Below are 13451 nucleotides of genomic sequence, written 5' to 3'. Positions count from 1 at the left end.
CAAATTGAAGCGACTCAGTTGGCATATATACCTCAAATTTAAACTCCTCATATCTTTCTATATGTGAGGAGTTAGTTAAAATTGAGGTGATATTCGTGATCTACACCATTTTTCCTTTCAGATCATGTCTTCCTTTTTCATTTTTGATGAGGTGATGTATGGACTAGTCCGGCCAAGGTCGCCTGAGAAGACGACCGACGTTTTGCTCAGGCAATGATGTGGCGTGATCCTGAGCCATTGGATTGATTTAAATTGTTTTAATCATGAGTGTGTGTTTTAATTACCAAGCGTCTGGACATTTGACTCAGGCGCACCATGGAACGCGCGCTGGTGGCCACTTGATCTGCCACCTCAATTAATGAGGGAGATCAAGTGGCTCACGTTTTTCTGATTATTTGAATTTCATTTAAATTGTTTTTATTTTAATTAATTCATATTAATTTTAATATTGATCCAAAAAATATGAGAGTTTCACCAAAAAATTTCAAATATTTTCCTCTTTCATATTCTGAATTAAAATTATTTTTTGGATCATTATTAATATTTTCATGATTTAATTGATTTTTCATTTGTTTTTAATTGTTTAAAAATACTTTTAAGTCTTTTAAAATTCTGAAAATTTTTCTCCAAGGTCCTTTGACCTTGTTTGACCTATGATAAATGGAATTAGTCATAAGTCAGTATTGCATGGCAATAAAAAAGGAAGAAAAGAAATTGATCCTAAAATATAGGACTTCCTCCTAAAGAATCTAACTTCCCTTAGGACTAGGATTTATTAGTAAACGTGGACTGAATTAAAAAATAACTTCAACTAACACTCCTGAGTGTTCGTATTGTAAAACCTATAATTATGTTACAATCTTAGTTTGAATTCTCTCCTGGTTTTTTCGACGTGGAGGAACCTTGTATTTTACTGTTGATGTATATTAAAAAAATCAACATAAGCTTGTTTACATTTAGTCATCTGGAGTGGTCGTGTTGTAAAACCTCTAATAATGTTACAATCTTAGTTGGAATCCTCTCCTGGTTTTTTCGATGTGGGTGAATCCTGTATTTTATTGTTGATGTATATTAAAAAACTTCAACATAAGCTCATTCACATTAGTTGTGGAACGCGGCTAAGAGTTATTAGAGGGGATGAATTGATGGTGGAACTAAATCGTGATGAGGGGAATGATGAGGTTGTGGTGAAGGGAGCAAAATGTGAGGATGAGGAGGAAATAAAAGGGTTTCTTAAAATGAAGGTAGAGTAATCATCATTGAAGCTTGGGGATCCCGTTGCAGAGGAAGTTCTTCTCTAATGGGGGAAAGAACTTATGAAGCGTTGTCTGAAAGAATCTGAACAACTCTTCAGAAACCGTTGGTGACGCCTTGGGTGTGAGTTGCTTTCGAAACAACCATCAAAGAAATAGTATAAAGAAAGTTGAGTGAATCAAATAAAATTGATTCCCACGAACGATGCATCTATTTCGTACTAGAATGAAGAATATTGAAATTCTGGTATCAGATATGAGATGTCGAAGATAATGTCACGACACTAATATCTAAACAATACAAACAGGATAAAAGATAAAGAACAGTAATGCAAGAGACACAAGCAATTGTTAACCCAGTTCGGTGCAAACTCACCTACGTCTGGGGGCTACCAAGCCAGGAAGGAAATCCACTAAACAGAATCAGTTCAAAGACTCTCAGTAAACAACTTCAAGTTACAGTCTTTTCACCTAATCTCTACCCGTGTGACTTCTACCTAAGAACTCTTAGATATGAGATCCTACTCACTCCCCCTCAATCACAGGAGTGATATAAAACAAGAATTACAATGAAAAGAAGACACTCTTCAAAGACAGATACTTGATCTTACTTAAAAGCTTCAATCAAGTAAACACACACTCATGCTTCAAAGCTTAGAGTGGATAAATTACAACTCAAAAATCAGTCCAATTCAATCATCTATGGATGAATGAATGGCTTACAATTCACACGACCACACAAGACTTAAACCCTTATTCTTTCTCAATATTTCGTTCGTTATTTCTTGTGTATAAAATCAGGTTTTCCATGTCCTTTTTATAGAAGCATTTGGCTGGGCTTGGACATCATAAAACCCTAAAACTATTTTCCATTCATATCTTCTCATGACAGCTAATTATATCTCTTTGGAAAATAAGTCAATCTAGTTGTAATTACTGATTGATAGCGCGTTTAATCATCTTATCAATCATACATAGATTAGCATTAAAAACGCAATCACAAAATACATAACATTCAGACTGAATGTTCTGTATACAGATGTCATGACATCGGGTCTGACATCTCAGTAAAATCCAGCATAATCACATTTTAAACATCCTGCGGGTACATGTTATCTTATGTCAAGACAACACATGTGACAACTTGTGAACACTCTAGGTTTTACCAAAATTGTTGTCAACACATAGAACCAACAAATATTTTGATGATGACCACCATGAAGATGATTCTGGTGCGATGGTGATAGCTTTCTAGTGACTAGAGACGGTGTCTGCAAAAAAAAATATTAGCATTATGACACTCAAATCATTATGAGATTGAGGTGGAACATTGCAAGTATGATTCGAATCAGAACCACATTTTTATAGAGGAAATTATTATACTAGACCCCGTATTGTTCTGTATAGAACGCAGGTAAAGATCAACGACTTCGATGAAAAGGTAGATAAGCTTGTCAGAGCTAGGAGATGTAAGCCTATTGTGTTAGCGTCTTCGAGCCCCTTAACAAAATAGTTACTTAGAATAGTCATTTTAATGAGACCCATTTTTTTTTATAATTCAATTGTGAGATTAAAATATCAATTAAATATTAAAAGAAAGTAAATTCAATTTTATATGGGCTAAAAACATTTATTTTTATAAATGTTTTTTAAACTTGTTTTTTTCATAAATCATTTTTTTAAAAACCTTTTCTCATAAATTCTATTTTTTATTATAAGAAAAACTACATAATCCTGTTTGTTAAGATAAAGAGAATTTATTTGTAAAGAAAATTTAAAACTGTTTTATTCTCAAAAGAAAATGTTAAGTGAGACATTGCAAAGTTTCAATAGTATAGTCATTTTCAAATTTATGATTCAGTTCACCGAATATTTAAGTGGTTTAAATTGTTTTGTTTCAGTTTATTTTTGCATACCCTCCTTATCTTGGTCCTATTGTTGCAATTTGTGGCTTCGTATGGATGGATGTATTTATGTTGCTCTTATTAACAAAACATGCAATATCCTATTTGTTAACTTCTGAATGTATGATCTAAATAACTGTGGAAATGGAATCTAAAACAGAGTACAGTTGAAGAAGTAACCATTGAGGTAATGGACAAAAAACTCATACAAAACTGTATATATACAATTTAAACCATGAAAGCTACCCAAAACTGAGATAAAATAATGATGATATTCACGATGCAATAAATAGAATATCTTATCATTTTCATCTTAAACATTTGGCTTTCTTTGAATTTTTATTGTAAATTCCATATGAATTTCTCTTGTGTTCAGCCAAGAATAGCAATAAATCCTTTTCATTTTCTTTTTCTAAATGAGAATAGGCCTTCACAGTATAGCTGAACTCTTGTCCATACATGTACAATGCACATGCTGCTTTGTATGTGAGTGACCGTAAATCACCAGTTTTAATATTTGATTCAAACTTGCTGTTGCTGAAATATTTTGTTAGCCACCACCGACAGCGAAGATTCCAAGATTTTGCTGATATACCCTCTGTAAATATTTTTGGGCTTTCGCGAGAGGAGGAATGTTGCAGGCCCTGTACTTTATCATTTTGATTGGAGCATGTAGACAAGATGTCTTCTTCATGGAGAGACAATTTAGAAAAACATATAGCTAGCACCTTCCATGTATTGTACTCTGCATCTGTAGCATCCAAATGTAAAACAATCATTTCCAGAAGAGATTCAAGACTATAATCTCCTGCAAAATATCAGAAGAAATCAATTAATGACTTACGCAGAGTGTGTAGTGTGTATAGTTGAGCTTGAGCATATAAAGTATTGTGATTGGTCTATTAGTTGAACGTTTTTAGTTAATTAGGATTAGTTAGAGAGGTAGAAAAATTATTCAATTTATTTAAAATAAATTGTTATGAATGAAGATACCTTCTTGGTGCATCGTTATAAGTTTTGCTAAAGAATCACAACAGGTTGGATCCTTCTTTAATATATCCTCATAACAACTTTGAATCAAGAGATAGTTGTTTCGATCAAAATGCTCCAAGAGAACCACACGTAATCTGTAAACAAATGCATCAGTAACTTCATAACCCTCACAAAAAAAACATGAGTAAATCACCACAACTTCTTATCTCAAATTGCTGGTTTAATATGACTATATACATACATGTTTAAGTAGTGAATTTTAGATAAAGAGACGGAGAAACAATAATGGGTTTTAGATAGAGAAAAGATGAAGAATAAAGATTAAACTATGAATATGATTTGATGATTTGATGTTGCAAAACAACATTAATCACAGAGCCATACTTACGGGGATAAAAAACTGTTGATCCTAGTTGAATAGGGAAACCAAGCTTGATAAAAACAATAACAAAAAAACTGTAAGATATGTATATAACTCGAATGATACTATGTTAAGTAGATATCTCTATGATTAGGTTTATTGGTTCTTATTCCCATAAACAAGGGATTTGATTTTAAATGATTTGTTATAAATAACAAGGTCAAGAGTTATTTTTCTTAATCAATCCAAATCAATTTGTTCAAATTCGTATTTAGATTTGTGGTTTAGTATTTTCTCAGTCTTGTTAGGGTGTTTTAGCAACAGTAAGGGTTGACCCATTGTACTTGAAGAACCAAGTTAGAATCTCATTGAACCACTGCCACGCCCTTATAATGAAACGGGACAAAAATTTGAAGAAGGTGACCAAACTTAGAAAGGATTGGTTTATGAAAACAGGAATCGTGATCAGAAAGTAGAAGGATTGGTTTATGAAAGCAGGAATGTAATCAGGGATTCCTGCTTTCATAAACTAATCCTTCTACGTTTTGATCACGATTCCTTCTTCCATAAACCAATCCTTCTAAGTTTGGTAACCTTCTCCAAATTCACTAATCAGAAGTAGAAGAATCGATTCGTCAGCACAATCATGCATCAGAATCGAGGGAGAATAAACCCACCTAAAGCAAACAAAGTAGAGATAAAATTCTCTCTGATTCTCATCCTAAGTATATTGATCTTGATGTTCTCATATCTAATAGGGAAATTTGTTAGATACTGCACCAAACATACTCTCATTTGTCTTGCAGAGAAATTCTGTATAGGAAGCTCTAAATGTTCCCAAAGTGGATGGAAGTTATGTCCTAGGATATGAAAGTGCTCGTGACGAATAACATTTAGAATGTTATGACTTTACGAGCTGAAAGGAGAACTGTAAGTATTTACAGTAAAGTACAACTCTTATGGTTCAGTAGAAAGATACAAGACAAAGTTGGTAGTCAAACAGTGTACTCAGACATAAGGCACACGGCATGGATGGCCCTCTCTAGGTTCTAAAGAAAAATTGGGATCAAAAGAGTGCAAATTGAAAAGGCCTCTTAAATGGATTATAGTCTCCAAGAGCTAGGTTCAGAAATTTTACCCGGTCACTAAAAAAATAGAGATACACTCAAGGGCAATCAGATCACGCTATATTCATCAAGTGTAATTCTAGTGAGAAAATGATTGTTCTGATCATTTATGTCAATGATATATAGTTCTTACTGGAGATGATGCGACAAAAATAGAGAAACTAAAGAGAAACCTGACAACAAAGTTTAAGATCAAAGACTTGGGGTTTCTAAAGTAACTCCTTGACATGAAAGTAGCTAGACCAAAGAAAGGAATGGCAATGTCCTTTGATCTCTAACAAGAAACAGGTATGAAAGGATGTAGATCAACTGCTATACTCTCATGGATCCAAATTCAAAACTTTGAGAAAAAGAGGACACGCATGTTGACACAACAAGATACCAGAGGTTAGTAGGAAAATTGATTTACTTGGAACATACAAAACCTAATATTGCCTTCTCTATCAGCATTGTCAGTTAATTCATGCATGTCTCTAATGAAAAACACCTTCAGGATGTCAATAAAATTTTGAGATATTTGAAGGCTACCCCCAGAAAATACCAATTTTTCGAGGAGAAAAAAGTGATGAGAATGTGGTATATTTACTGATGCAGATTGGGCAGGAACCGTTTGTTACAGATTTAAAGTCTATTTCACTTCATTGTTCTTATATGTTGAGAAACTTGGTAACATAGAGAACTAAGAAGCAATGAGTAGTTGCTCGAAGCAGTGTAGAGCATTGGTCCAAAGAATTTGAGGTTCTTCGGATTCAATTCATCTAGTTCTAAAGGGGTTAAGGATGTCAGTCGAACTTCCGTTGAAGTTATATTGTGACAACAAGACCGCAATAAGCATATCCCACAATTCAGTTCAACATGGTTGAATAAAGCATATTAAAATCGATTGTCACGAGTTTTGAGTATATGATAAGCAAGTTGGGCATGATTGATATCTATGCACCGCACCAACTTGAGGGGGTGTTGAAATATTTTATCATCATCAGTTTGATACTACTTGATTTTAAGTATATTTTATTTTTATTTGAAACCTTTAAATCACTCCTTAAATTATTGAGTGTCTTATGTACTTTCTCCTATAAAAAGAGGATCTTACGTTTTATTTCAATTCATTGATTCGATTTTATGTTTTTTGCACTGATATACAGTATGCAATAGTGCTATAGCTGCTATTTAATAACACTAATATCACGATCATTGTATTTATTTTATGAGATTAATATCTATGTATTGATGGTGTAAAACTTTTTAACGCATACATCCAATCAAATCGCTCTGTGGTACCACTTTTGTCAAGTTAGTTTCAAAAATATCTCAACAAATATCTATTTGACATGATTTGATTGGATGCATCTACAACAAAAACTTACACGATATATTAATCTCTTATTGTATATGCATATTATATCATGTAAATACGGATAGTATCTCTTCTATTTATTTTTGTAATTACTAATTATTACTTTATGCTTATATAAAGTTGACTCCACAGTATAGTTCAAATACACGCTTTTGCCATATATCTCTTTCATGTTCTCTTTCAACAATGAGCAAGGGATGTGTACCTAATTGGGAGTACAGAATATGAATTATCACATTGTTGCTCAAGCAGAGTTAAAGCCTCATTAACTTGACCTCCAATCAGCAGCAGCTGTCAACAGAAAATAAAGTGACGCAATTGTTGATCTCTCTAAATAATTCCATGTAGAAAACAGTTACTATCATATATATTGTTTCAAGCAGATGCAAAAATATGCACGTGTATATGCATAAAGAAAAGGAAACTTCGTGCAGAGTTGCAGAGCACATTTAGATATTTTGTGCAAGTTTAGATGGAAAATTGATTTCAAAAAACCCAAGCTATGATATTTTCATATTAGGTTTGTACACAGGCATGTGGAAGAAAAGATCAAAGAGTAACAGTGCTCAAAGGACCAAGTATCCCAGCAGCTTAAATAGGGTGAATTAAGATTTCAAAATACTTTTTTTAATCTGTAATAACACTCTTTAATGCATGTAGAAAATTGAAGGTTGTGCTCCGGCCTACTTAGAGGATGTTACAATTTTACAAATAAGTTGTTTCAACAATCAAAGAGGAAATGAAGATAAAATCTGCATAAGCTCCTAACTGCTTACATTTCAATGTTATATTTAGTCAACTTTTGTACTTCAAAAAATAATCAACTTTTCTCTCTTTCTCTTATACCAAACAATGCCTCAAATCGTATTTGATTCTCACTACTTCATCTCTCTTACTTATTTCTCTCTTCTCACTTTCTTTCTGCGGCTAATCAACACCCAAACAGTGATATCAAAGTTAAATTTTGTTTTATTTTGGGGATGGGGTTATGTAACTAACTAATTCATTATAACTTGTACTGTTTTAAACCACCTTTTAAGTTTATTGAACACCTGCCAATACGAAATGCCAAAAGCAATTAAGTGGTTCCAAAATAATTCGAAATGAATGATCCATACCTGTACTAATGGAAGCAATGCTGCTGATGCAAAGGATGTTGAGTTAAGAGCTAGTTCTAAATACTCTAATGCATTGTTATAGTACTCGTTAAATTGATTTCTGTGCATGATCATGAACTCCAACAAACCATTCAAATTCTCAAATCGCAAGGGCAGCAAACACAAATCAAGCCTCCCTAAATAAATGCATAAGGTCAATACTAAAATTACAGGTGATCTGAATAGCAATCACTATCTAAAATATACTGTGAGATTATAAATGCTGATTGATAAGCAATATTTAGGCTGTGAGACTAATCAGAGGTTGCTTTAAAAGAATAATTGCGGGCAAAAGAAAATTAAAACTAACCTTATCAAACTATTATGCAAAACAAAATCAATATTTTCAATCTGAGAGAGAAAAAACTCATATAAGACAAACTCAATATACAAGCATATGTGCGTGCACATTCTCATACAGATGCGCAGCCACGTGAAAGAGATAATCTCCTGTTAACAATTAATCAGAAAATAAAAAGCTTACCAAGAGCATTCAAGACATCTTGTGTAAGACCTCCGCTGTTAGACAAAGGGTCTCCCGTTACTTGATTTTCATCAGAAGTCAAGTAAAAATCTTGCGGCTGAAAGATTTGATGCAGTTTTTCTCTTTTATGGTTACCATTAACATCCATGGGAACAATTATATCATTATTGAGGCCAACATCCTTGGACATTTGCCTATTATTCATGACAGATGAATCTGAGTGGCATTGATATTGGGAGTCTGCCATGTGCGACTCAACTGTATTATGCCACTCTGATTGTCTAACTTCGTTGCTGAATGAAGTTCCCTCTGTATGTGAGTTCTCTTGACCATCAAATTGATCTAAATCTCTCCATTGAAATTCTTCGGGAATAGAAGAATACCACAGCTCATAGAATGTCAAACCCAACATCATCTTTGAAACAGGATCAATATCAACTTTCTCTTGCTCAATGCTAAGGAAAACATAAAAAAAAAAACTAAATAAACAAGAGAGACACAGCAAGGGGATAAGATGGAGGAAAAAACTAGTAGCCAGTAAGGAACCAATTTATTTTTGAAGTAAAAAAGATATCATTAATGAAGAACAAATGCAGTATCAATGGAAAGTTTGCGGTTGAAAAACATGTCAAAGGAATTTAAATCATATTTCAGTTGAGTTCCTTTTTTCAAAAGAATTATCTTGCAGTGTTATCAAATATCGGCCATGGCGAAGCTATGGTGGATATAGATGGCAGCTTTTGTGCTCACCGCAATGGTTGTGATTTTCTCCGCCATAATACTCTATAACACTGTTATCTGCAATGGACCGCCATCGACAACACTGTTATCTTCACATTGACACTTAAATAAGCCACTCCGGTCATTCCAAGGCTTCTTGTATATGTTGATACTGATGGTAGATTACAGTGAAATATGAATTGTGACTGTCAGAATACTAAAAGTGTTATGCTGCCTCCATGTATTGGAGAAACCCTAATAGATCTTATGTGGCGGTGGCGGACAAAATCTAGTATTTTTAAGGTGAGGTGACTGTGTTAGCTAATCCATCCACAAATTTTCGGTATATTGACCTGTCTCAATTTAATCCTCTTAAGCACTGGGGCACTATCACTGGATTCTTTGAAACATTGACTTTATGCTCATGTGTCTTTACTCTTTTTTATTTGGTTTCTCTAGTATCATAAGTTATACTAAGTCAGTATTTAATAATGAGTGGTTGAGTACCATACGTATTCTTAATAATTAAGGTGTTATTCCCAAATGTCTTGAGAATAAAAATACTAACAGTGATAATTATTAATACTTCAACCATTATGAGCAATATAAGTTTTACAGAACAATTTATAATCCCGTCTCAAAGAATATAACAGTAATGGCATAATCAGTCGACCACATTATCTAGCATTGGCAGGTTTTGAAACGATCCAATCCTCGGCATCATGATGCAACATATAGTTCTCCATAGAGCTCCTTCCACGGGTAGGCTCAATAAGAGTCGGCTCTATTTGAGTTTATTGTAAGTAGCTTTACCTTGCATGTTGCAAGACACTGGTTTCATGCCTAAAACCTATGACTTTCTAGTGGTTACACAATAGCAACTATAATTATTGTGCAAAGGCTCCCTACAGGTAAAGAGCTAAGCATTAAATTTTAATATAACATACCATAGAGCAAGCTGATATGCCTCCCCAGCATTGCCTTGCATAAAATGGAACAACAAGAACTCCAAAAGAACTGCACGTCTACTCTGTTTTCCAAGTAAAAATACACATTAAATTTGAATGCTTAACAATCAACCTAGCAGAATCAATTCGTAACAATTCTTCAATTGCAAGTATAATTATTTATCAACAAGAACTGAAGTTAATTGTCAAAACAAAACGAGAACTGAAGTTAGCAGAGAATTTGGTGAGATTATTTCGCATTGAATGTTGTGCAACAGCATGCTGCAACATAATGTAAATGGGAACAAACAAACATATAACCATTAATCGCAAACCTGATTACTCTCACTTGGCTTGCACATGTAATAAATTAATAAGAAAATCTTACAAAAGTACTAGGAATTACATTTAAAACTTGGAGCATCTTTGAAAATTAAGCTAATCTTTGAAAACTAGGAAAGTTGCTAGCGAACTGAGTCTGAAAGAATTTTCAGCATCTAAAGTTCAGCTAGTCTGCTTAATAGATGGTAATTATAGCTGAGCATTAAAGTTGGAATGTGGTCAGTAGTAGAATAACAGACATCAAGATCAGATCTTTTCTCTTACCTCACACTCTCTTACAAATAGAGTTTTTAGGATCTTTCCTAATGATTTTCAGAACATTCTTTTGATATTTTAATATCATAACCTACCTCTCTCTTGTGAGTTATTACATGAGAGAGGTAGGTTATAATTGTTGAACTATTCCCTATGCCAAAAGAAAATACATGAGCATTAGAAGACTAATCTTTTAATGAAATTGTTATGTTTCTGTCACAGGCTTTTGTCATTCTTAACAATTTCTCTCAAACTTAATCCTGAAAATTTCCATCTTCATGATAAGTGACAACAACTAGGAATAAGATATAAAATTAAAAGTAGATAGTACCTAACGATCAAACAATTTGGAGAACATTTAATATAAAGGTAGTTATGATAAATTACTTGGGTGGGGATGTTTCTGAAATATACCTCTACTGCCCAAGTCTTCATTGATTGAATCTTCAATGATCCAATCTTCTTTGACCAAACGTCGTAGAGATTCGTGATCCTTTTTGAATTCATAGAATGGTTTCCCACATGCTTAAGAATCTCTAGTAAAGCCTACACATAGACAGGCATACATTCTAGAATCAGGATATCAGTGATGAAAGAAATTACAGCAAAAATACGTATTTTCAGAATGAGGGATAAAAGGTAACAGGAACATGGGTGAGGCATTTCAATCACTTAAAAGATGCTCGTGTAATTTTGATTTGCATGTAGAGGGAAGAAGGGTGCATACTCACAGAAATAAAACTGAAAATTACACGAATGATAATTACAAAATATGAGCTCAAATCACAATCACAAAAAAAAACAGTGAAAATTACACAAATGAGTGAGGTCATTGACACATCTACATAGGTATCAAATAAAATAGTGTCAGGCCATTCCTGGGCCTGTTACCTGTGTCTAGCTACATAATAATCATCCGATATTCAAACGATCTTTTAAGGATACACAGTTTAAGCTATACTGAGGCACAGGAAACTGGACATCTGAGTCAGCTTATAGCCTGCCTTGGATTACTGACATAAAGTATACAGTTCCTAATTTACTAGAAAGACGTCATCAGTTTGTAGGTGCACAAGCTGACTTCAATTAATTTAGAAGTTATTATTTAGAAGGCTCGCCGCCCGCAGTCAATGCAATATGATTTCAACATTTGTTTAACCATACCAGCATTTGTTAAATCTTTCAAACAGATTGTAAGAAACAACAGCATAATCCATAACTGAACCTAAATAAACATTTAGCAAGCAGATGAGATACAATACAGCACAGCACATTAAAAAAATTAACCTAAAACAAAAGACTCACAATTTGGAATTTTCAAAAAAAGCAAAGGGGAAATAAGCCATTACCCAAAACTTGAAACGATTCTTCAAGATAGAACTATCCTTAATAGTTCCTTTCAAGTAAACACTAATAACACCACTAGCTCCAACCCAGTCTTGTTGATTAACTAGCCTACGCAGCAGGTACTGCAATCTCCGACGATGTTCCGATCTGAAAGGTTTAGAACAGAGTGCAAGAACGTAGGAAGGCTTCGTTAGCGATAAACGGATTCTCATCTCCTTCTTTTTACGCTCCGAGAGCTGACTAGTGTCGTCGTGCATGTACGCCTTTCTCTTACCGAGGGGGGTGGATTTCTTTGTTGTGCCGCCGCGGCTGCCATTGTTGCTATCGGGTGGTATAATGTCCGAAGTATCCACTTCCATTGTTAACGGAAAACAACCCAATAGCCTACTCCTTAATTGACCACTTCACTGCAGAGGTGTACCGAAGTTGAAAACTTTAATCCTTTCTTACTCCAAATCAATTTTTTCAGCTTCTAGAAATTAAACTAAAAAGTTTTAAAAATAATACGAGGAAAACAGCAAGCTGACACCACAAATCAATTTACTCACTCCAAAACCTGATGGCCTGAGGAATTATACTTCAACATCTTTGAGGTTCAATCATGGCAGCAAGGCGGCGGTGGAAAGCAAGAGCGGCGCAGAGGGCGGTAGGTCGACGGCGAGCGGATGCGATGGTGTTTTGTATATGGCGAAGTGTTTGGACTGACTTGAATTGGTTTGAGATTTTTCTTTAATATGTTTAGGGTTTTTATCAAGGCAACTAAAATCGGACCGGCCAATTAGATCGGTTGAACCGGGAAGCAGACCTGTATCCGGTTTGATAAGGTTTGAAATAAAATCGAAAAGAGGCCGTTAAGCCGGTAGAAAATTGCTAAAACCGGTCTAAACCGACGGCTCTTGTGGTTTCTGCGGTTGGACCGCGTGCTTGTGTTTCACTTAAACAGCGATTGTTTTGCGTCTCAGAAGAAGGAGATGAAACAAATTTATGCTTTTTTTGCATTGCTCATAGTCTAAAAGTGAATAGAATAAAAGACCAAGAGGAAGTTTGCTGTGATAAATTAAGAAAATCTAGTAATAGATGAGGGTGGGCGGCGGCGGCTGCATACCAAATTCCTATCGAAAATTTAAATAAAAGCTATTAGGGTTCGTTTATTTTTGTTACACATGGTATTCCATGTACTTACGGAGCTTATCTATAACAATAT

The 13451-nt window shown here is 34.3% G+C and overlaps 1 protein-coding gene across 8 annotated transcripts; it reads right to left on the bottom strand.

Annotated features, from left to right (window-relative positions):
* Positions 1-3319: 3319 nt before the first annotated feature.
* On the bottom strand, positions 3320-13396 carry LOC127086273 (uncharacterized). 8 transcript variants are annotated; one of them, XM_051027000.1, is made up of 9 exons: positions 12796-13393; positions 12250-12654; positions 11315-11446; positions 10304-10386; positions 8637-9091; positions 8114-8289; positions 7201-7286; positions 4151-4284; positions 3320-3965 (listed from the first exon to the last, which is right to left on the bottom strand). In XM_051027000.1, the coding sequence occupies exons 2-9, from the start codon at positions 12604-12606 to the stop codon at positions 3466-3468; spliced, it is 1923 nt and encodes a 640-aa protein (XP_050882957.1). In that variant the 5' UTR covers positions 12607-12654; positions 12796-13393; the 3' UTR covers positions 3320-3465. The 8 variants fall into 8 exon arrangements, with proteins under 8 accessions (XP_050882957.1, XP_050882959.1, XP_050882955.1 ...); XM_051027002.1 differs by having other exon boundaries at positions 12804-13393; XM_051026998.1 differs by having other exon boundaries at positions 12250-12719; positions 12796-13392.
* Between the last annotated feature and the right edge of the window lie 55 nt (positions 13397-13451).

The sequence above is a fragment of the Lathyrus oleraceus genome, chromosome 5 (genome assembly GCF_024323335.1).
Source record: "Lathyrus oleraceus cultivar Zhongwan6 chromosome 5, CAAS_Psat_ZW6_1.0, whole genome shotgun sequence".
Classification (NCBI taxonomy): domain Eukaryota; kingdom Viridiplantae; phylum Streptophyta; class Magnoliopsida; order Fabales; family Fabaceae; genus Lathyrus; species Lathyrus oleraceus.
Note: the sequence above shows the minus strand (reverse complement) of the source record. Positions and strands in the feature narration are given on the sequence as shown.

Bases quoted from the DNA above. Each gene is read 5' to 3' on its own strand.
- LOC127086273 (XM_051027000.1), bottom strand. From the start codon at position 12,606: ATGGAAGTGGATACTTCGGACATTATACCACCCGATAGCAACAATGGC. The intron at 11,447-12,249 runs GTAATGGCTTAT...GTCTATGTGTAG, and splicing joins AGAATCGTTTCAAGTTTTGG to GCTTTACTAGAGATTCTTAA. The intron at 8,290-8,636 runs GTAAGCTTTTTA...GCATTTATTTAG, and splicing joins AGATGTCTTGAATGCTCTTG to GGAGGCTTGATTTGTGTTTG.